Source organism: Rattus norvegicus, chromosome 10, assembly GCF_036323735.1.
Source record: "Rattus norvegicus strain BN/NHsdMcwi chromosome 10, GRCr8, whole genome shotgun sequence".
Lineage (NCBI taxonomy): Eukaryota > Metazoa > Chordata > Mammalia > Rodentia > Muridae > Rattus > Rattus norvegicus.
The window spans coordinates 87752209-87775000 of record NC_086028.1 but is presented as its reverse complement, the minus strand read 5'-3'; the positions used below and the strand labels follow the sequence as shown (position 1 = coordinate 87775000).

The 22792-nt window shown below is 54.2% G+C and overlaps 1 protein-coding gene and 1 long non-coding RNA gene across 9 annotated transcripts in view; one reads left to right on the top strand and one right to left on the bottom strand.

The window, feature by feature from the left end:
* The window catches only part of Ubtf (upstream binding transcription factor), a 17032-nt gene extending 377 nt beyond the window's left edge, over positions 1–16655 (top strand). The window contains exons 1-21 of one of the 8 annotated variants that reach the window (XM_006247264.5): positions 1–1595; positions 4405–4529; positions 5854–6029; positions 6547–6630; positions 6725–6880; positions 9037–9101; positions 9360–9480; positions 9823–9933; positions 10282–10415; positions 10540–10681; positions 10973–11014; positions 11106–11219; positions 11320–11475; positions 11826–11981; positions 12068–12178; positions 12548–12636; positions 12728–12917; positions 13760–13807; positions 13899–13970; positions 14061–14204; positions 14299–15050. The exon at positions 1–1595 is cut by the window's left edge and continues 377 nt beyond it. In XM_006247264.5, coding sequence (XP_006247326.1) covers positions 4472–4529; positions 5854–6029; positions 6547–6630; positions 6725–6880; positions 9037–9101; positions 9360–9480; positions 9823–9933; positions 10282–10415; positions 10540–10681; positions 10973–11014; positions 11106–11219; positions 11320–11475; positions 11826–11981; positions 12068–12178; positions 12548–12636; positions 12728–12917; positions 13760–13807; positions 13899–13970; positions 14061–14204; positions 14299–14424 — 2295 coding nt within the window. In that variant the 5' untranslated portion in view covers positions 1–1595; positions 4405–4471 and the 3' untranslated portion in view covers positions 14425–15050. Of the gene's footprint in view, positions 1596–1912; positions 2056–3172; positions 3312–3575; positions 3714–4404; positions 4530–5853; positions 6030–6546; positions 6631–6724; positions 6881–9036; positions 9102–9359; positions 9481–9822; positions 9934–10281; positions 10416–10539; positions 10682–10972; positions 11015–11105; positions 11220–11319; positions 11476–11825; positions 11982–12067; positions 12179–12547; positions 12637–12727; positions 12918–13759; positions 13808–13898; positions 13971–14060; positions 14205–14298 lie in introns of those variants that run through there. The other 7 variants (NM_001127690.2, XM_006247262.5, XM_063268478.1 and 4 more) reach the window with 7 other exon arrangements.
* Positions 7987–21943, bottom strand: LOC134480881 (uncharacterized). The gene is made up of 2 exons (XR_010055816.1): positions 18465–21943; positions 7987–8268 (listed from the first exon to the last, which is right to left on the bottom strand). It is a non-coding gene; the product is annotated as an uncharacterized LOC134480881 (long non-coding RNA).
* Between the last annotated feature and the right edge of the window lie 849 nt (positions 21944–22792).

The window sequence follows — 22792 nt, the reverse complement described above, 5'->3', positions numbered from 1 at the left end:
CCGAACACAGGAGATCTCAGTTCATGCAACGTGGCAGAAGTGGGGTGTGGAAATCCTGGGAAAGAAGTCTCACTTTTCCCAGGAGACAAGAGAAGGCAGTGTGCCAAGAAATAGTCCAAAGAGACTGTGCGACCCAGCTGGCTGAGACGTGAGCAACAGCAGTGTTACTGTGGCAGCCGGAGGAGCCAGGAGCAATGGCGTGGCCTGGGGGTGGTGACACAAACCAAGGGGCTGGGCTGGTGGAAGCCAGCGTCCTTCACATTGCCTTCTGCCTCCCTACATCTAACACTGATAGCCCTTCAGCCGAGCAGGGGAGGTAAAACCCACTAGAGCCGACGGCAGTGGGAGGCTAGAATGCGGTACACGCCCAGGCCTTTCCTCCCTAGACTTGCCGGATGGTGGAAAGCGGGAAGCTAGACCCGCAATTGCCGGGCTATCGATCCTGCCTTAGGTCCGGGGTGCTGAGCTCTCCTCTGGGCTCCCCGTAGCCGCCGGAGTGGGGGGCAGCGCCCGCGGCCTCCTTTCTTAGGGCTGGCCAACCCTTTTTGACAAGCTGATTGCGAGGAGGGGATTGGCTGATCCAGGCGTGACGCCGGTAACAACAAAGGTGGAGTTGGAAGAAATTAGATTAAAGGAAAGGAGAAAAAAAAAAATTAAAGGGGGAGCTAGCAGGCGACTGGAAGCAGAGACCGAGGGGAGACGCAGGAAGCTCCGTTCCCGGTTCGACTTCCCCCTTCCAGTTCTTTCGCACAAGCGCTGCGGGGTTTTCCTCTAAACCCCCACCCCGGCCGCGGCCTAGTTGCAGAAGCCCGGGGTAGAAGGGATGACCGCTCCGCTGCGTCTTGAAAAATCTCCCCAACTCCTACTGACACCCTACTACAACCCAGGGGCGAACTTTTTGCTCTTAACTCCTCGGATCCTTCGGCCAGTGAAGATGGGGGCTGGCATCGAGAACAACCAAAGACTCGCTCTGAAATCCGGAAGGCCCTCGCCCGGCACCAAACGAGGCGGGGTGCTCCCCCGGTCTTTCCATATGTTGCAAACCTAAGAGCCTCTTTATTTTTTCTTTTTCGTTTTTGTAACATCCCCCTTCGCCCCCACCCCGCTTTAGCTTCAGGGTTGCAAAAGCAAAGCAATAAAAAAAAAAAAAAAAAAAAACCTGCGCACACACTCAGACACACACCAGTGGCGACAGGGGAGAGTTGGAAAAACGCAGGAGGAGGAGGAGGAGGCAGGAGACAGCCGGGATGAAGCAATGGGAGCGGGAGCAGGCAGGATCCCTTACAGATCCCCCTCCGGCCTCAAGCTGCCTTGCCCGCCCCGGCAGGAGAGCGAGGAGTCGGGCGAGCAGATGGAGCGGAGCTCGCTCTAGGCAGCTGGCTTGGCCGGAGACTGGAGGAGCCGCCAAGCGACCGGCTGATTGGAGAGAAACGCAGAGCGATGGAGGCGGGGGTAGGAGGACGATTTCTCTGCGGGGACTGGCGGCGGCGTACACGCCCGGGTCGGGCGCTGCAGAGCTTGGCTAGCTTTCAACCCGCGCTCGGCGGCTCCAGCCCCGCGCACCCCCGCCCCCAGCCCTGCCGGCGGCCCCGCAGGTGAGTGCGAGCTGGGAGCAAAATAAGAGCTAAATGTCGAAAAACGTCTGCCTTGAAGAAAAAAAAGAAAAAACGAAAAAAAATTTTTTATTATTCCTTTTTTAAATTTTCGTGCAGCCCCCCAGAACGGTGGGAGGGAAGGGGGTGAGGCTGAGCCGCCCGGAGGAGGCGGAGGGGACAGGCGAGGCCGGGGCGGCCCGGGAGGCGGCGGCGCCAAGGCGGCTCTGACGGGCGAGCGCTCGGAGCGGCGCTGCGCTGCGCCGAGGCGGGCGGGCGGGCGGAGCGGGGCGGGCGGAGCGCGGCGCGTGGGGCTCGCCATTAGCCGTCGCTCCGCTTCGCCATCTCGGGCTTTGTCTGGAGACTCGCTGCCCCGGCGTCGGCAGCTGCGGAGCTGCGGCTCAGCTCTTCCGCCTGTGGTGCTGCCTGGTGCCCCCGGCCCTTACTAGCACCCACACGCTCGGTAAGTAAGCCTCGGTGCCGCGGATTTCGGGGGAAAGGGGTTGCTCTCCGGCGGCGCCAATCTTCGTGCTCCACGCGCCCGGGAAGGCCTGGAGAGCCACGCCGGGCTGGATTGAACCGGCTCCCAGAGCGACTCCTCCGGCGGAGTCGGCCGTTCCTGGCCGATTCCCGGGTGTGAGGAGGAATGAGAGAGATTTTTGTTGTTTAGGGGGCTAAGAATATATTTAAGTTTCACGGGTGCTGTTCGGCGTTAAGGGAACCTAGAGGTAGGCGCCGAAACCTCGCAACGCGACCGGGGAGCGTGAGTCCCAAGCTGGTAGCCACGCTCCGGGGACCAGGGTGGCCGATAGCCCGCTCTCGGAGGCGGGAGAGGGGAGCAGATGAGGACTAGGCCGGAAAGCGGAGTTTAAGCAGGGAGAGCTTGGAAGAGAGCTCCAGAGCAGGGCTGCCGGCACCCGCGAGGCTCGCTGGGCACCCTCTCCACCGCCGCACCTCGGCCCTCCCTCCCGCGCCAGCCAAGCCTGCTAGTTCCCCCGCGGGGCTGGCGAGGTCGCTCTCGCCGCCTGCTTGCCCGCCCGCCTCGGCTCGCAGCCCCGCCGCCATCCGGGCGGCTGCGTGTCTCCCTGCCCCGGCCCCCCCTTCCCCGGCGGCAGCAACAGCAGCAGCCGCCGCCGCCACTACCACCACCCCCCTCCCCTCCTTCCTTGCCTCCGCCTCGGCCGCCCGGGTCCCCCCAGCGCCCGCCCCTCCTCCCAGCTGCCCCCCGCGGAGCCCGCCCGGGCAGGCTGTGGGAGGGAGCGGAGCCGGCGAGGCGGGCGGGCTGGCGCTCGCTCCCCGGGGGTCGGTGTGCGCTCTACGGGGAAGGACGCGCTCGCTGCCCCGCTTCTCCCGCCCCCCCTCCCGCTCCTCCTCCTCCCTTCTCCCTCCTCCCCGCTCCGGCGGCGGAGGCTGCTGCGGCGGCGGGGGGTGTGCGAGCTGAGGCCGGGGCCGGCGGGCGGGCGGGCGGGCTGCCTGCAGGCGGAGGGCGCTGTGCTTTGTGCTTTTCGCCGCGAGGAGCAGCAGGCAGCAGCCACAGCCGCCGCCGCCACAGCAGCAGCAGCAGCCGCCGCCCCAGCGCCGCCGCCGCGCCCGGAGGAGGAGCCGCTGCCGCCGCGGGAGGGAGTTGCGGCTGTGCCCGGCCGAGCGGGGGAGGGCGCCGCGCTCAGAGCCGGGAAGGGAGCCGCCGGAGCGGGGAGCTCAGAGGCCGCGCTGCGCCGGGTAACCGAGGCGGCGGAGGATGTGCGCCGGGGCTAGGGAGCGAGCCGCGAGTGCGGTAGACGCCGGGCGGCGATACCGGGAGAACTGTAGACGAGCTGATCGGGGCACGGGGAAGGGCGCCGAGAGCCAGGGGTGGGAAGGGCAGGAAGCGAGGCCCTAGTGAGGCCCCGGGCGGAGGAGCCCGCGCTTCTCCGGCCGACAGGCGCAGTTCTCGCCGGCCGCCGGAGGGGGCGGCGGGGCCGGTGAGCGAAGCGCCCCCGCCTCGCGGCCGCCGTCCTCCCGCCCTCTGCTTGGCTCGGCTCCCCGGAGGCCGGGGCGGGGGCGCCGGCAGGGCTGGGCCGCAGACTCGGGGAGGAGGCGGCCGTTCCCGCCGCGGTCGCGCATCTGCGCCGGGCTTCTTCCGTACGTGTCGGGATGGCTGGGCGGTGGCGGCGTCTCCGGCCCCGGGTAGTTCGGGGGCGGGGGACAAGCTAGGCCGCTTCTCCGACTGCTCGCCTGCCCGGACAGGCGGGGACCGCGTTGGGAGGTCGGGAGGGGGGAGCAGCGGGAATCCGGATCTGGTCCCCGGGGGCGGTCCGGCCGCTGCGCTCCCGGGCTGGCGGCGGCTGCGCTGCGTCCGGGTCCCCGCCGGGTTGCGGAGGCGGGGGGAACCGGCCGGGGGAAAGCGGGAGGAGGAGACTCGGGCGCGTGCCCGCTTCCGTGCCCGCGCGCGCCCTTTACCCGCCCTTCCTCCCCCGCCTTCCAGCCTGGGGCCTCCCCGGGGCGGGCGCTCAAGGAGGAGGAGGAGGAGGAGATTTTTTTTTTTTTTTTGCCCGGGTGGGGGGAAGAGGCCGGAGGGCGGGAGCTAGCTGCACGCGGGAGCTGGGAGCAGTCTCTCGCGTGGGCAGGGGAGGGCGCATGCGGCACTGCCTGGTTCTGGGGGCTGGGGTAGGGAAGAGTGGGGCTCACTCCTACACCCACCGATGAAGTCTGTGAGCCTCCTGATCCGGTCTTGCTGAGAGTGTGGGCCTATGCCCCCTCCCATGTGGGAGGGGGTGGGATAGAAAGTCCCTTTCCTCAGCCTCTCTGAGTGGGTTTGGTATCTCTTCGAAAGGGTGAGGTGGCTTTGACCCCGGGTTGCCCGGCCAGCGCGACCGAGGAGGTGGCTGGACAGCTGGAGAATGAACGGAGAAGCCGACTGTCCCACAGACCTGGAAATGGCCGCCCCCAAAGGCCAAGGTATGGGTCCCCAGCTTCTGCTCTCTTCAAACTTGTCTTGTTTTCACACATGAGCGCTCCAGCCCCTAAAAGGTTCCTCTAGGCTTCGTTCTGTGTACTGGCAGAGAGTCTTAAGTCTTGGAAAGTGAAGCATCTGTCAAGTGGGGGTTTGGCCAAATCCAAATTACTTGGCCTTGAGCATAGAACTTGTGTTTTTTACGTTCTCTTGCTGTGAATGAGGGACACGGGAGACTCTTCCAAGCCAGCCTTCTTGGGTTCTTAACCTGAAGCCTTGTGTTCCCACCATAGAGAAAGGGGGAAGATAAGATTCAGAGGCAGGTGAGAAAGCAAGGAGGGGTATTTTGGTTTACGGCTCCAAGCCATAGGAATTACAGATGTCTAGACCCTAGCCGCCTCTGTCAGTGGTGTCTATGAGGAGGGTGGTATGAAGCTGAACATCTGGCAATGCTTGTGAGACATCAGGGGAGAGAGGATTATGGGTCCATGTGACCCTTTTCTGTGGAAACCCGGCCCAGGTTACTAGATGCAAATCAAAGTCAAGAGCTCTTTTGCTTCCTAGCCATGGGTTTCACCAGCCCAGCTTCCATAGCTGCAGCCACCCTCCTGTAGAGGCTCTGAGCTGTCTCTAGGCTGCACTTTAGCAGCTGAAAATAATTGGGCTAAGATGGCAACTTGGAATTCGGGGGTTCTCCAGAGAGCAAGGCCCTGAGAACTCTGCTTGCCTTTTCTCAGAACTTCCGTGTACGGTTCTGATGTTTGAATGCCATCTCTCTTAACTGCCAGAAATTCTGCTTTGGTCTTCCTTAAAGTGACTGAGGGAGGCAGGTGATGGCGTGTATAACTTTAATGTTGCTCTCCAGCTGTGCTGGAAAAAAACGTCCTCATGGAGTGCCTTACTACTCACACCCCAACCTCAGGCCTTGCTTGTTTGATAACAGCAGAGAGTATGACCACATTTAGATACGTTCCTTCCCTGGTTCCCTCCCTTTCTGATGAGCCTTTTATCATAGGGCCCTAAATCATCTCATACTGTAAATAGGGACCCATGGCAGCCTAGCGTGTTAGAAGTGATTGCTTTGAGATAAGCAAGACAGGACTCCTAGTGTAAGCTAAGTATGGTGGTCCTCTCTCTGGTCCAGAGTCCCTGCCCTGATCTAGTAGGACTACAGTTATTTATTTAGGGCTGAACCTTTGTCTAAAGATGGATGGGTTCACATGAGACGCAAACGAGGACTTTGGGGGAGCAGGGACTGAACTCAGAGGCTGGGGAACAGGTCAGGAGAAGGGTGTGGACCAGTGTCAAGACTTTTCTTACATGTCACAGACCGCTGGTCCCAGGAAGATATGCTAACTTTGCTGGAATGCATGAAGAACAACCTTCCATCCAATGACAGCTCCAAGTTCAAGACCACAGAGTCGCATATGGACTGGGAAAAAGTCGCATTTAAGGATTTTTCAGGAGATATGTGCAAGCTCAAATGGGTGGAGATTTCTAACGAGGTAACGGCTTCCCACTTTTTTGACCCGTGTAAATAACACCGTATCTGCGTGTGCTTTTTTATCTCCGAGAAAATGGGGAGGAGGAGGCAAACCTGTCACTTTGGACAGAAGGTGTTCCCAGGTTCATCCGTCAGCTCTTAGTTCATGCCCTATGGGAAAAAGTGGCCTGGGTGACACCAACAGCCTAGAGCTCACAGTTCTACCACAGTCTTCTAGGTGGCCTTGGGTACTTACTGTCCTGGACTTCTATGGCCCAAACAGCTCTAAGGGTTGAATGAGATGTAAGCACAGAAGCCACACGGAAATCAGTCCCTGACTGCTTGTAGGTGTGTCCCAGCTACATGGGCCTCTGCGGCAGGCATGAGCTAGCCCCTCCGGGTCAGAAGTTGTCTGCAGTGTATGCTGTTGCTTTGTTTCCTTCATTGAACTCTGTGGTGGAGGGTAGTGATCGCGTTGGAAACGTTGTGCTATGGAGTGGTGTTTCCCAAATTCCTCTCTCCCCACTTCCTCCCTCCAGGTAAGGAAGTTCCGTACTTTGACAGAATTGATCCTTGATGCTCAGGAACATGTTAAAAACCCTTACAAAGGCAAAAAACTCAAGGTGAGTTACCAGGAGGAGAAGCTCAGGGGTCAGGGGTCAGGCAAGAGGGGTTTAAAGAATGGGTGGCATCTAATGACACTTTCCTTTGTTCCAGAAACACCCGGATTTTCCAAAGAAACCTCTCACCCCCTACTTCCGCTTCTTCATGGAGAAGCGGGCCAAGTACGCGAAACTCCACCCTGAGATGAGCAACCTGGACTTGACTAAGATCCTGTCTAAGAAATACAAGGAGCTTCCAGAGAAGAAGAAGGTGGGGGAGGGAGAGGCTCCGATGTGGGAGGGTAGAGATGCTTTCTGGTGGGAGCATCTAGTTGGGGTGGGCAGGTCAGTGGGGTAGGGACAGAAGGGACTCCACATCAAGGGCCCGGATGAGTCAACACAACAGTGTGGTGGTTTTGGAGGTCACCGTGGTACCTGTCCCCACCTGGCCCACACATGGTCAGACAGCACCCACCGCAGGGAAGGACCCTGAAGGCATTCAGACTGCTCCTGTACCCCACAGCCAAACAGTCACACTCCCTGTGAATCTGTGCGGCTGTTCTCTACCCACTGTGATAACTTGAGTAGACAAGAGACCCCAGGAAAGGGGTTTGATTGATTGTCCTGAGCAAGGAATCGGGGCACAGGAGTGCTGAGTATCTTGGGTCTTATCTAATGATGCTGGAGCACACTGGAGCCGCCTACAGTGCTCTCCCCCCCCCCCCCGCCCCGTCATGTAAGTGAGCTTGCTTCCCCAAGTACAAGGGTACACTGGGTCTCCCTGCCTCAGGCTGCTTCCTCCTACAAAAGTGTCCAGGTTCTCCAGGTTGTATCCCTTTAGGTAAAGTTGTCCGAACCTCCTGGGCAGCGGCAGATAAAGCCAAAGACAGGCTCAGGAGGTTCCCTGGAAGCAAAATATTGAAGGGAGTTCAACACATGAAAGAAATGGGATAGAAGGGAACTAAACACCAAGAGGAGATGCTGGGTGATGAGACCAGGCAAGGGTGTCAGCGAAGGGCAGCAAGGTACACTGGTGGGCAAAGGACACGGTTGGACATAGCAAGACCCTCAGAGATGGCACCATTCAACATTACCGAGTAGCCATTTTTCCAAATTATCTGGCTGAGTACTCACATGCCCTTATTGCTAAATCCAAAGTGGAATAGGCCTGGTTGGGTAAAACCAGCTGTGTGTGGTCCGTACCCAAGCCTGAGTAGCATTAACTTGGCAGGGCTGCAGTTGACCCCATGGGTGAGGACTTGGGTCAGTGACTACATATACCACCAAACCCCTGAGGGATAGGAGGGAGAGAGGCTAAGAAGCAGAACCAGAGAGGGACAGAGAAATTGAGTAGAGAAAGCTTAGGCATGGACGCAATGATCTGGGCCTGTCTTATTATTGCTAGTCAGCTGTGTGTGGCCCTTCGGGTAAGTCACATCAATACTCCTGATTGAGGTGTGGAGGGTGAACCTTGAGATGGCCTTGTTAGTTCCTCTCTGAGGAAGACTGAATGCCCCAAGGAGGCCGTGCTGCTTCTGGTTTCCATTGGGGCTCGTGGTGAAAAGGCGCTGCCTCCTTCCTTGCGCCTGGTGTATCTTACAAGGAGGAGTCTGGTTCTGGTGTGAGCCTCTCTCTGGTCCTTTTGGGTGCTATCTTGACCTAGAATTGGGAGAGGAAGGAAGGAGAAATGGATGTTATGCAAGAGGGAAGAGGAGGTATAAAAGGAGGGAGGGGTTCTAAAAGCCTAGGGCTCCAGGAGCCTAGAGGAAGGGATGAGGCAGAAGGGGATAGTGACCAGGAATATGAGAAATGCTGGCGGCCCGGAGGTCATGGATGGGAAAGAAACTCCAAATTTAGGACATCTATTGGGAGGTGATTTGTGTTATAAGAACTCATTTTGTGCCCCTTCAGCAATATCCTCTGCTGCCTTAGAAACAAAATTTAGCCTTCCTGGTGCTGTTAGCCAGCCCAGAGAGAGAGAGAGAGAGAGAGAGAGAGAGAGAGAGAGAGAGAGAGAGAGAGAGAGCGAGCGAGCGAGCGCGCACAGACCAACATCAGCTGCCTCAGAGGGCTGGAAAGAGAGAGCAACGGCAGCCAGAGATCCATGAGACTCAGAGTTCTGTGGTATCTGAGAAAGCTGGGTAGTCTTACCTGTTACTGTTCACCTAATGGTTGATGTCCCCTGACTTCTGGGACATTCTGTCTTATAATACGGTGATGGGTGTCTGGGAGTCTTCCTGTAAATCTCACTGTTAAGTCTGGCTGTTAGTCACCAAGCCTAACGTAAGCTCAACTCATGGAAGCAGAGGAGCCAAACATCTAAAATCTTAGCAGGAAGCAAGGCAGTCAGAGAGGAGGGTGGCTTTTTCTAGATCTGGGTGAAGTAGGCCTTGGGTCCTGGATGACCCCATCCCCTCCTCCCCTCAGATGAAATATATTCAGGACTTCCAGAGGGAGAAACAGGAGTTCGAGCGAAACCTGGCCCGATTCAGGTAAGGCAGAGGAGGGCTATGGGGCATTGGGTGTGGTAGGTTAAACATATTGGCTGGAGAGACTAGAACTGACCGTCCATGAACCCTGGAAGTCTTGTGTAGACTGTAGTGTCAGGTTCAGGGGCAGGGACAGGTCGCCAGCCACTGACTTCCACCGAGCTCCCGCAGGAAGACCTAAAAGGCCTACCTTGGGCAGCTAGTTGGGGTCTGCCCTAAAGCGGTGTCCCCTGCTGACCCTTACTCCGGTCCCCTGGCTAGGGAGGATCACCCTGACCTTATCCAGAATGCCAAGAAGTCGGACATCCCCGAGAAGCCCAAAACTCCCCAGCAACTGTGGTACACCCATGAGAAGAAGGTGTATCTCAAAGTGCGGCCGGATGTGAGTGTCTGGCCAAAGGGTAGGGGTGGAGGGCACACGGCGGTGGCAAGGGGGGAGCCGCGCCTGGTGGCTGGGTCTGGTGCAGGGGAGCAGGAGAGGAGGCCCCTCCCCAGGGCGGGTATTGCATGGACAGGGCCTGGGCCAGCTGGCGTGCGAATGAGCGTGTGTGTGAGCCTGTCCCTTGCACCAAGGCGGATCCCTGCCTCTCCACCCTACCTTCCTAGCCTGTGGTGGACACTTGCGTGACCTCCTGTGGCCCGAGGGGGCGGGGCCTCTGTGCCCCTCTCCCCCCCTCCCCTGCCCCTGGCTGCCTGTGTGTGTCTGACGGCTTTTGGTTTGCAGGCCACTACGAAGGAGGTGAAGGACTCCCTGGGGAAGCAGTGGTCTCAGCTCTCGGACAAAAAGAGGCTGAAATGGATTCATAAGGCCCTGGAGCAGCGGAAGGAGTACGAGGTTAGGCTTCCGCTGTGCTCCTCCCCATCCGGCTCTTCACGAGCCTTTGCCCTCTGACTTGTGCCACTGCATTCTGCACGTGGCAGTGGTTCCCTGACCTTCTATTGAGGGAGGGGCCTTTTGGGCCCCTCGCCTCTGCCCCTACCATCTCACGAGCCCCATCCCACCGAGAGATCTCAGGCTAGGGCAGAGCAGGACACCATATTGCAAATGACACAGCAGACACACAGACACTCGGCCATCCCCAGCTTTGCTCCCTGCCTCCCCCTCCCCAGCGGCTCTCCCCCTTATGGTGTCCCAGCTAACCCCACACCCCGTTACCCTCCGCTCTCCTACCTCACTCTGCAGGAGATTATGCGTGATTATATCCAGAAGCACCCTGAGCTAAACATCAGCGAGGAAGGTATCACCAAGTCTACCCTCACTAAGGCCGAACGCCAGCTCAAGGACAAATTTGATGGACGACCCACCAAGCCACCTCCGTGAGCACTGCCCTGGGTGGGTGGGCTCGTGGGCAGTCGGGGAGTTAGTGAAGAACTTGAACTCGGCCTCCTGATGACCTGTTGTCCATTCGCTCATGGGCATGCCTCCCTCTGGATTCTGTAGGAACAGCTACTCCCTGTACTGTGCAGAGCTCATGGCAAACATGAAGGATGTGCCCAGCACAGAGCGCATGGTGCTATGCAGCCAGCAGTGGAAGCTGCTCTCCCAGAAGGAAAAGGATGCTTATCACAAGAAGTGTGACCAGGTGCGCAAGGGCAGGGGCCAGGCCACCCTGATCTCTGGGTCTTGACTTGGGGATTCAAGCATGAGGTTTGCCCTACTTGGGCTCAGTTAATCACTGATTACAGGTGCCTTGGCTACCTGCTTTCAGCTTGTGCTCAGCCTCCCTGTCTGTCAAAGTAGATTGCTCAGGCCTCTTGGCTGCCATTGTCAGGGGGTGAGAAGGTTACACCCAGTCCCTAGGGGCCCACTGAGGATTACTGCCCCAGAGTAATGGAGGCTGTCTCCAACTGACTGAATCCCCTTACTTTTCTAGAAAAAGAAAGATTATGAAGTGGAGCTGCTGCGGTTCCTTGAGGTGAGTAGCACCACCTTGAGGTGGGCGGAGGGTGCATTTGGAGGCATTTGGAGCCTGCCTGCTGCAGCCCCATGTCCTTATTCCTACCCAGAGCTTGCCAGAGGAAGAGCAGCAGCGGGTCCTGGGAGAGGAGAAGATGTTGAACATCAATAAGAAGCAGACCACCAGTCCAGCCTCCAAGAAGCCTTCACAGGAAGGTGGCAAAGTGAGTGCCACAAGACAGTGGGGACAGACGGGGACTGGGATGGAGCCGCTCAAGTGAAGCTAATGGCTCTTGTACCTTTGATACTCTGTGTTTCCCTTAGGGTGGTTCGGAGAAGCCCAAGCGGCCTGTGTCTGCCATGTTCATCTTCTCAGAGGAGAAGAGAAGGCAGCTTCAGGAGGAACGACCTGAGCTCTCAGAAAGTGAGCTGACCCGCCTGCTGGCCCGCATGTGGAACGACTTGTCCGAGAAGAAGAAGGTCAGGCCTTTGGAGAAACCTCCATTAATCTTCTCTAAGGGTCTCCTGGGCCACTTTCATGCGCGCGTTTAAAGCTGCTCCCCCGCACCCAAAGTGGATCACACGTGTGCCCAGACTCAGATATGCTGGGGCGGGAGCCTAGAGAGCCGGAAGAAGGGAAGCTTTCAGCTTGGGTTGTTGCTCCTTCAGAGAGCTGCCTCATGGTTGGGGCGGAGCCTAAGGGACGTCACTGCTGCCCAAGGCTTCTGCCGGCCCCGCCCTCCTAACAGGGAGCCTGCTTCAAATGCTGGGCGGGCTTAGCGCGCCCCCTAGGGGTGGCGTTAATGCTAATGTCCTTGCTTTTTCTATAGGCTAAATATAAGGCCCGGGAGGCCGCGCTGAAGGCACAGTCCGAGAGGAAGCCTGGCGGAGAGCGTGAAGATAGGGGCAAGTTGCCAGAGTCGCCCAAGAGAGCTGAGGAGATCTGGCAGCAGAGTGTCATCGGAGACTATCTGGCCCGCTTTAAGGTAGCAGAGAGTGACGAAGGATTGGTTTATGGTCTCCAGCAACAGAACCCCTCCTACAACTGATACACCCCTGGTTTGTATCTTAGAATGACCGGGTGAAAGCCTTGAAAGCCATGGAGATGACGTGGAACAACATGGAGAAGAAGGAGAAGCTCATGTGGATTAAGAAGGCTGCAGAAGACCAAAAACGATATGAGGTGGGTGGGGGAGGGGCCTGGGCTGCCGCCATGTCAATAAACGGCTGCTGGGTCAGAAGGGCCAGCTTTGGTTTGGGCCCTGAGCCAGTGTCTCTAACTTCCGGCCTGTCGTAGGGTAGGCGGGAGTCAAGGTTCTAGGCTCTTGGGTGATTCCTGAGAGGACCCTACTTCATTCAAAAAGCAATTCGAAATGGTCCTCTTGATGTAGACTTTGTTCAGCAGTTGCTTCAAGAAGAGTCTTGCACTAGATCCCAACTGGCTACCACTACCAACCTCCGATCCTCCTGCTTTTTATCCCATGCAGTTTCTCCCCTGCTGGTGGGGTGGGGAGTGTGGGTGTCAATGGGACCTTTCCGTGTCTCTCCACAGAGAGAGTTAAGTGAGATGCGGGCCCCTCCAGCTGCTACGAACTCTTCCAAGAAGATGAAGTTCCAGGGAGAGCCCAAGAAACCGCCTATGTAAGCCTGAAGCTCGAGCCACTCTTGGTGTAGACCCAACTAGAGGGGGACTCACTTAGGACCCTGACTGTACCTGTCACCCATGTTGCAGGAACGGTTACCAGAAGTTCTCCCAGGAGCTGCTGTCCAATGGGGAACTAAATCACCTGCCACTCAAGGAGCGCATGGTGGAGATCGGCAGCCGTTGGCAGCGCATCTCCCAGAGCCAGAAGGAGCACTATAAGAAGCTGGCTGAGGAACAGCAGAGGCAGTACAAGGTGCACTTGGACCTCTGGGTCAAGGTGAGAGAGAGGGGCCGTGCACCTTGGAAGGGGAGGGAGGGTCGCTTGAGCCGTCCTTGTTCATAACTCTACAGCAATTCCGAGGCCTGCAGGGCAATGGGTACTGACATTCTCAAAGCTAAGCAAACCAAGGAATTAAATCATTTGCCAAGGTCACATAGTAGAAATTTCAAGTAGACTGCATGTTCTTCCTTCCAGTCAAGACCAGGAGACTTTTAGGACCTGGCTAGGCTGTCAGTCTCTGGCAGTCTCCATGGCTTTGGTTGAATGGTCAGATCTGTCCAGGGAGAATTGCCTGTCAATCAAAATAGGTTAACCAAAGACCCAGAGAGATGGCGGGAATGAAATGTTCAAGAATTTTGTCAGTCTCTGTCATTTCGACCATGGCTCAAAGACTTGGGTCTGGGTAGGGTTAATGCTAGGCCTCGTGAGTCATGGGGGAGACTTTGCAGTTAAAGAAGCCGAAAGTGCAGAGCTACAGTTCGGACATAGCGGTTTGGGGGCAGGGGGTGGGGGTTGCTATGAAAATTCGATTCAGAGGGTTGGGGATTTGGCTCAGTGGTAGAGCGCTTGCCTAGTAAGCGCAAGGCCCTGGGTTCGGTCCCCAGCTCCGAAAAAAAGAAAAGAAAAAAAAAAGAAAAGAAAATTCGATTCAGGATACTTCAGAACAGTGCTTGTGACAGAATCAGGAGCTATGTTCTGAGCCCCTAAGAGCTCTCTGCAGGGACCCAAAGTATAGGAGGTTGAGTGTCGAGATAGATGGGGGCTCTGCCCAGTGAACGTCTGCATATGCAGCCAGCCACAGGACGGGGTTGATCTAATCCCCAGTTCTCTCTCCCCAGAGCCTATCTCCCCAGGACCGCGCAGCATACAAAGAATACATCTCCAATGTGAGCATGAGCAAGGCAGTGGTGGGGGAGGTTGGGGGGACTCTGCAGGGGCTGGGACTCACTTCCGCTCTCTTCCCATCCTTTCTGTCAGAAACGTAAGAACATGACTAAGCTTCGAGGCCCAAACCCCAAGTCTAGCCGGACCACCCTGCAGTCCAAGTCGGTAAGGAGCTCCTCCAAAATGAGCGGGTGGCTTTGGGCAGGGTCCGGCAAGGTGGATGTATCCGGCTGCTGATGCCTCCACACCTCCCAGGAGTCAGAGGAAGACGACGATGAGGAAGATGATGATGATGATGACGAGGAGGAAGAGGAAGATGATGAGAACGGCGACTCGTCCGAGGACGGTGGGGATTCTTCTGAGTCGAGCAGTGAAGATGAAAGCGAGGACGGGGATGAGGTGCGTGGGCGGGTCCATGGCGTGGTGGGAGGGAGGGTCGTAGAGTAGTACAGGGAGGGCCCGGTGTTGACTACGGGGGTTTTTATTCTCCCAGAATGAGGATGATGACGACGACGAGGATGACGACGAGGATGACGATGAGGATGAAGACAACGAGTCTGAGGGCAGTAGCTCCAGCTCCTCATCTTCAGGGGACTCCTCAGATTCTGACTCCAATTGAGGCTCCGCCTCCACCCCAGGCAGGCGGGCAGGCAGGCAGCCAAGGAGAGCCGCTGCAGAGCTTACCTCCCCAACTGACCACCTTTGTCTCCCCCTATGTTCTGTCCCCTGTCCCCCCCAGACTCCCCCACTTTCTTTCTTTCCTTTAAAAAAAAAATTCAGTGGGGTAGGAGGCTGCGTGAGCCCAGGCTAGGACTCTGCAGCCTTGGAGCGTCAGCTGCAGAGGTTCTCCAGGGACAACAACCATCAGACTGAGCCAGCACTGGACCGGCCCGCCCCGCCCCTCTTCTGCACTTGCAGTTCCGGCATGGACAGTGGACCGGAGAGTTTGGGGGTGGGAGCGTGTTCTAAAGAGTTTGGTGAGGCCCTCCGAGTCTGCAGCCTGCCGCAAGGTGGATGTTCAGGGGGGCCTTCCCAGACGGGCTTGCCACCTGGACCCCCACATTGAACCGGAGGGGGAGAAAGGTGCTGCCTTCGAGAAAGCAGGCAGCGTCCGTGTCCCTCTTCCCTGCCCCTGCAGGAAGGAGCTGCCAGGACCCGTTCGTGGGGGAGGGGCAGAGTGTTTTTTATATATGTGTATATATTTTTTTTTAAGCTCTGAGCTGTCAACGAGACGTTTCCTACCGATCTCGGCTGCCGTCTCTGTTGTCATTTCTGGGAGTGGGAGGGCTTGGGGTGGGGTGGATTGAGACTTAAAAAATGGTCTTGATATGCGTAGGATGTGTGTGAAGCACTGTGTGTGTGTGTGTGTGTGTGTGTGTGTGTGTGTGTGTGTGTGTGTGTGTGTGGCAGAGAGACAGGACAGACAAACAGATACAGCATGGGTGCACCTGTGGATAGGACAGAGTATATGTGTGTGAGTGTGACAGACAGAGCATGGGTGTACCTGTGGATAGGAGAGTGAGTGAGTGTGTGTGTGTGTGTGTGTGTGAAAGACATTCAGACAGATAGAGCATGGGTGCACCGGTGGATAAGAGAGAAAGTGTAAGAGAGTGTGTGTGTGTGTGTGTGTGTGTGTGTGTGTGTGTGTGTGTGTTTGTATCTATCCTAGAACCGGCCTCTTTGAATCTGGAAAAAGGGTTGGTAAAGGGGGATGGGAGATGATGCCCCTAGCAGGAACAAACCAAGGCTGCCCCTCCCTGCAATCTTCCACTGTGCCTGCCCTCTGTGTCCATGGTGCAGGGCACAGAAACCACCTGATGCTTCCTATACGAGTTTGCCTCTGCCAAGGCCATGTATCCCTAAGCTGCTGCAGGTCTGTGCTGTCCAGCAGGAAAGTGGGAGGGACAGACCATGGTGTGAGCCTTAAAAGCTTTTCTCTGATCCCCTGGGCTTCAGGATGTGTCCTGAGATCTTTTACCTACATGTTCCCTGCCTTGCCCCATGTCCTCTGGCCACCCCCCACCCCCCATTTCCTTTGATTTCTCAGGTCTGCTCCCCCTCTCCTGCCTCCACCCCTGTAATCTGGGGACGGGGCTGCAGAAAGTACTTTGTGCAACTGGTCCTCTACCCCTTGTTAGTAGCTTTGGACCTTCTAGGGTCAGCCCCTTGACTTTCTAAGCCAAGTCACCTTACCTGTGGTGATTTTCATTCTTACTATGTTGGCCAGATTTTTTTGTTCATGCAGTTGGGTTTTGTGCTGCCCCACCTTTTGCCTCTTGAATGAAAGCCAGGGGTGGAAAGTAGGCTCTCCACAGAAAGCCTGCAGCCCAGCTGCCTGTCCTTGAAGGCAAAGACCTGGACTGTGTGGTGGAGATTCCTAAAGAGAAGACTCCCTCCTATCCCCTCCCCACCCCAGCCACACACATACATACACGGTCCTTATTCTACAATTTAGTACCAGGGTCTTATGTTCCCGAGAGGGCTTGCACAGAGAACCCCAATTCCTTGTTTGAACACCCCGGACTGTTACACTTGAGTGAAATGTGTTTTCACTTAGAAACAACTTTGAACACGACATGTGTTCCTCCCATTTCAAGTATTGGGAAATTCTTACAGACAGGACTGGGGGTGGGGGGTGTTGGTGCTGTCAGAGGTTGCCCAGGGTATATTTCAGCACTGGGACCCTTCTTTTTCTAATATTTAAGGAGTATTTTGTAGGTTTCAACAACCACCACACTTGAATATTTGTACCGTGGGAGCGGCTTAAACATGACTGTCCCAGATTAAGGCCGGCCGTGGAGGTTTTGTTTTCCTTTTTTTTGTATAATAAAGTGAGAAACAAAGGTTTGACTTTTCGTCTGGTCACTGGAATAAGTAAGTGGGTGGCAGGGTGACCCAATAACAGACTTGACATAAAGCCCTTGATGAAACCAGCTTGTCCTTTCTGGAGCCATTTTCCTGAAGATTTCTACAGGTGACCTACCTCCCTCTTTTTCTTTTTTTTTTTTCTTCCGGAGCTGGGGACCGAACCCAGGGCCTTGAGCAAGCGCTCTACCACTGAGCTAAATCCCCAACCCCCCTACCTTCCTCTTTGTTCCCAAGCTTTCTCAGTTCCCTGTTCACTTGGGCTAGGGAAGTTACAGAGTAGATGTTTTCAGCTGCTTTAGGAAACATAATTAACCACTGGGGTGAAGGCTTCATCCAGGCCTTGCAAGCCCGTTTAGATGGCTTAGGAAGAGCCAGGTTTAGCTGTGACTCCCTTAACTTTACCCAGACGGGAACTTGCTGGAAGCAGAGGACTTACTGTCTGGATTAAGACCTGCCTTGCGGGCACAGGCTTGGACTAGGTTCCTGGACAGGGAGCTGGATGAAAAGTGGACCTATGCAAAAAGCTCCCCATTGATGCCGCTCCACACTTCATTCAGTTCCTGTCCGCACTTCAGAAGTCCCCACTCATTCCCCAGAGTCTGCTCTCCAGTCATTAGCGTAAGCATTACTCCAGGGGACATTTGCTCATGCCCCACTCCCTGACTGCTTCAGATAGCCCTCGCTAGTCATTCTTCCTGGTTTTCATGTATCTCTCCTGAACCTCTAGTTTTTACCCACAGGAAGACATCCAAAAGGGTTTATCCAACCAGGCAGGCATGGTATCACATGCCTGAAATCTCGGCACTCCAGAGGCCGAAGTTAGAGAAGAGCCATGCGTTCAAAACCGACCTGGGCTATGAAGCGAGATTGCCTCCCCAAATAAAAGGGGGCATCTGCAGGCACTGCTTTCTGTGTCTCCTCCAAACTCAAGTTGAGGGTTACAATGAAAACAGTAGTGAAGGGGTGGGACATTTTAAAAATTTGTGTGTGTGTGTGTGTGTGTGTGTGTGTGTGTGTGTGTGGTGTTACCTGCTGAGCCATCTGTCTCAGCCCCATGAAGTGGGACTTCCAGGAGATGATATGATTACAGGAGACTGTCCCTCAGAAATGGATTAAAGCATTATGGGACTTGAGAACCTGGTGAAAAGGGTGAGTTTGGCCACATTTTCCCCCGTCCTGTAGATGCTTTAGATGCTTGTCCATCCACAGTCCCATTGTGCTGATAAGAGGTATGGAAGCTATATTTCTTTTTTTTTTTTTTTTGGTTCTTTTTTTTCGGAGCTGGGGACCGAACCCAGGGCCTTGCGCTTCCTAGGTAAGCGCTCTACCACTGAGCTAAATCTCCAACCCCGGAAGCTATATTTCTATGGTTTATAATGTACCCAGTCTGCCGTACTTTGCGACAGTAGCATAAAGTTATCTAAGATCTGAAATTGTGAGATCAAGGTATCAGTCTCCAGGCCTCTCTCCCTGCCTCACTTCTGTGCCTAATCTATCACCTGAAGCTATTTCCCTCCCTAAACCTGTCTCGCCTCTCCACGGGGACATTTCCGTCCTTTTGCCACCGCCATTGCTCAGTTTCTGGAAAGACCTGGAGTTCATCTTCTCGCTTAGTCTTGTTCCTTATAATAAGTATGTTCTGCATGCAGCAGGCATAATTGTCTTAAAAGCCAAATTTGAAACTGCGTGATGAGATATCACCCAGGGTGGGTCAGGAAGACTGCCCAGGATTGAAGGCCAGCCTGAGCCTATCTCAAAAACCCAAACACACAAATCTAAGGTGGAGCTTACCTGTGGTACTGCTTAGAAGCTTCTTAGAACGGTTACTTGAGTACAGGAGTTCAAAACCAGCCTGTGCATTATGGACAGACCTAGTTGCAAGGAAGAAAGAAAGGTTGTGGGGAAAGAAGCTCGTTGTGAGATCTCAGGACTTGGTCGGCTGAGGCAGGAGAATTACAAGTTTCAGGAAATCCTGAGCTACATAGTAAGTTTGAGGCCATCTAGGGCTACTATAAACCCTGTCTCATAAATAAATAACTGCTCTAAAATGACTGTACACAACAACAAAACCAAACAAAAAGCCTAGGTGTGGTGACATGTATTTGAAATCCCAACACTCAGTGTGTGTTTCTTTTTCCCCCCATCGTGTGACAACCTGGAAGGTTGGAGGTTGGCACTGAGGCATTCCATGTTCTAGGCCATCCTGGGGTACACAGAGAGAACTTGTCTCCAAAACAACCAACCAGGAATTGTGATTACTTCTCTAGTCAGACCTTATTGCGGGGATTGGGGATGTGGTTCAGGGGCAGAGTGCAAGCGCCTGATGTGCACAAGTCTACGGGTTCCATCCCTGGCACCGCAAAAATAAAGACCATGTTTTTGAAGACTGGCCCAGTAGCCTCTCCTTGTAATCCCAATATTGAGAGGTGGCAGTATGATGACGAGGAATTCAAGGTCATCCTTGGCTACACAGTCAGTTTGAAGCCAGTCTGGACTACATAAGACTCTGTCTCAAGGGTTGGGGATTTAGCTCAGTGGTAGAGCGCTTGCCTAGCAAGTGCAAGGCCCTGGGTTCGGTCCCCAGCTCTGAAAAAAAAAAAAAAAGATTCTGCCTCAAAATGGCTACATACATACATATATACATACATACATACACACACATACTTTTCTCTCTCTTTTCACCACATTCTCCCTAATCACTCCCAATGGTCCAGCCAAGAGTTCTGTCTTCTGTAACTCAAGTATGTGGTATCAGAGTGTCTTTGGCCTTTGTTTTTATTGGGACAGGGTTTCTCTGTGTAGCCCTGGCTGTCCTGGAACTTGCTCTGTAGACCAGGTTGGCCTTAAGCTCAGAGATCTGCCTGGCTCTGCCTCCTGAGGGCTGGGTGACACCATGGCTGTCTTCTTTGCACTTCTTGCTCTCTGCCTGGAATTGTGTTCTATCAATCCACAAGGCTGATTTTCTCATTTTCCAGGCCTCAGCTCAAATGTCATCTCACAGACAACCACAGTCTCTAGAGGCCTTCATCTCCTCGCTTGTGGATTTACCTGTTTGTGATCTCTGTCCCCAAGTTGAAGACACTTAACTTGCGTGTTCATCACAGTCACCTGGCATCTAAATTGCTCTTGCATAAATTTGACATTTAAGAAAAAATGCCGGGTTGGGGATTTAGCTCAGTGGTAGAGCGCTTGCCTAGCAAGCGCAAGGCCCTGGGTTCGGTCTCCAGCTCCGAAAAAAAGAAAAAAGAAAAAAAAAAAAAAAAAGAAAAAATGCCACGAGTAAGGGACTGATGAACTGTAGACCACAGGCCGTGAGGGCAAGGGCAGGTCTAACACTTCTGCTGGCTGCTCCGTCCCAGCTCCAGCCATACAAGTTCTCTATGGCTCAAACACACACTCTTGTATTCTGCCTCGGATATGTTGTATATATGTGGAGCATGGAGTTCATACCAAATGTGGTTCCTCAGATGTTGCCTACTTTTCTTTTGAGAGTCTCTCATGTGCAAGTTGCCTGTTTGTCTGGCTGGCCAGTGACCCAGCGACCCAGTGAACCATTGACCTGTCTGCTCTCACCTTCCCAGCTCTGGGTTTCCATGTGGCACCCCATCTGACTTTTTTTCACTAAAGTTCTAGAAATTGAACTGAGGGCCTCATACTTACCAGACAAGCATTTCACCAGCCTCTCTGCCTAGTGATTCAGGACTCTGTTTATTTCTTTAGTTTATTTATCCTTTTCTATTGATTTATTTATTTGGTTTTTCTAGATAGAGTTTCTTAGTGTACCCCTGACTGTCCTGGAGGACCAGGCTGGCCTGCAAACTCACAGAAATCTGCCTGCCTCTGCCTTTCCAATGTGGGGATTAAAGGCGTGCACCACAGCCACCTGGCTCAGGACATCCTTTAAGAGTCTAAGAGTGAGAGTGGTGGAGTATGCTTTAATCCTACAGCAGTGGAGTAGAGGCATAGAGATCTCTGTGAGCTCAAGGCCAGCTTATGTAAGGAGAGCTTGCCTCAAACAACAACAAAAACAATTGTTAAGAAAATAAAGTCACTGGAGAGATGGCTCAGTGGTTAAGGGTACTGACTGCTCTTCCCAAGGTCCTGAGTTCAAATTCCAGCAACCACACAGTAGCTCACAACAATCTGTAATGAGATCTGACGCCTTCTTCTGGTATAAATAAATCTTAAAAAAAAAAAAAAAGGAAAAAGAAAATCTGTCTTGGGCTAGAGAGAAGGCTCACTGTTAACATCACTGACTGCTCTTCCAGAGGACCCAGGATCAAGTTCTAGCACCCACATGGGGCCTCACAACTGTCTGTAACTCCAGGTCTAGGGGATCTAGTGCCCTCTTGTGGGCTTTTCAGACACTGCAGGCAGGTGGTGCTTCCTTCTGCCCTTTGTTTCCTCAGCAGATTGGACTCCTTCCTCACACTTGTCTCTTCTATGTCAGTAGGACTGCAAGTTCTACTGCTACAAGATACAAGGCCTCTGTGTCTCCTTTGCTCCTTACTGTAACCCCAAGGCCTCACACAGCAGAATCAGCTAAGGCTGATTAAATACTAAGTCTTTATTAACTGGTACAGAACCAGGCCATGCGCCCAGAGATCACCATACAGCAGCCATGGCCAAATGCTCAATGAATTGGATGGTCCATTACTTGGAAGTTGGGTGTGGGGGTTGGGGATTTAGCTCAGTGGTAGAGCGCTTGCCTAGCAAGTGCAAGGCCCTGGGTTCGGTCCCCAGCTCCGGAAAAAAAAAAAAAAGTTGGGTGTGAGGATGGCTGCTGGTGGCCTTATGGGGATACATTCAGAGAAACAGGAGGAGCCAAAAGGGTTCTTCTGAATATACAAATGCCCCAAGGCAAGGAGATGAAGGACTTCATTTTGATAAAGAAAAACAAACAGTATTAGTGCAAGAACTCCTGAAATGGAGGTGAGGAACCAGTGAGGTCTGAGGCCATATTCTGGCCACTCCCATAAGCCTGGCTCCTGCTGCTCCTGATCTAAGCTCGACCGTCTTTTGAGTCTGTACTATTCTGTCCCAAAGTGGCCCTAGTTTCTCTGAAATCAAATCTATCATCTTGTCATGTCCTCTAGTAAGTTCTCTGTCTTCAAGATTTTTTAAAAATTTTATTTATATGAGTACACTGTAGTTGTTCTCAGACACACCAGAAGAGGGCATCAGATCCCATTACAGATGGTTGTTAGCCACCCTGTGGTTGCTGGGAATTGAACTCAGGACATCTGGAAGATCAGTCAGTGCTTCCCCCCCGCCCCCCCCCCCCCCCCCCGAGCTGGGGATCGAACCCAGGGCCTTGCGCTTGCTAGGCAAGCGCTCTACCACTGAGCTAAATCCCCAACCCCTCAGTCAGTGCTCCTAACCGCTGAGCCATCTCTCCAGCCCTTCAGAGTCTCCCTTTCCTTCACTCCACACAGGGAGGTCAGCCAGCTAGACTCCAGAATAGAGTGATGTTGCATACATACAAGTCTGGGCAGACGATGCCCACAGCTCTCCTCAACATCTGTATGGCTCAACCGCACAAACTCCACCATATGCTCGAACCTGTATGATCTTCTAGTCTGCTCATAACCTGCTGTTGACTGCCCCTCACATCTCATGTTCCAGCCAGCCCTTAGCCTAATCCATATTCATTCTCTCTCTTTCCCCCTGCCCCCTCTCTCCAGGGTGCCACTATGTAATGAGACAGAAAGAGACTTTGACCAGGCTGGCCTCCAACTCAGAGATCAGGCTGCCTCTGCCACCACACCTGGCCACATTATTTTTGTTTCAGTGCTGATGTTCAATCTGAGTCACATTATGTAGGTGCCACCGTGGTGGCCTTTTCTGATCATTCTCTTTCATCCCTTGATGTATGTCTTCTACCCACGTTTGAACCCTGTAAGCCTCTTTCCTTTTTTAATCACAGGAATTTTCAATTCTTTTCCTCCATGTCTTCCTACCCCGGGGAGACTGTGACTTTCCATCTTTGTCTCTCAGCATCCGGATTGTGCTGTTAACATTTTTTTTTTTTAATGTTAGCTTTGTAATGAAGACATCATAAAGAATCATTTAAAAATAGAAGGAAAACTGAAATCACAACCAATGCTGGAGAGGCGGCT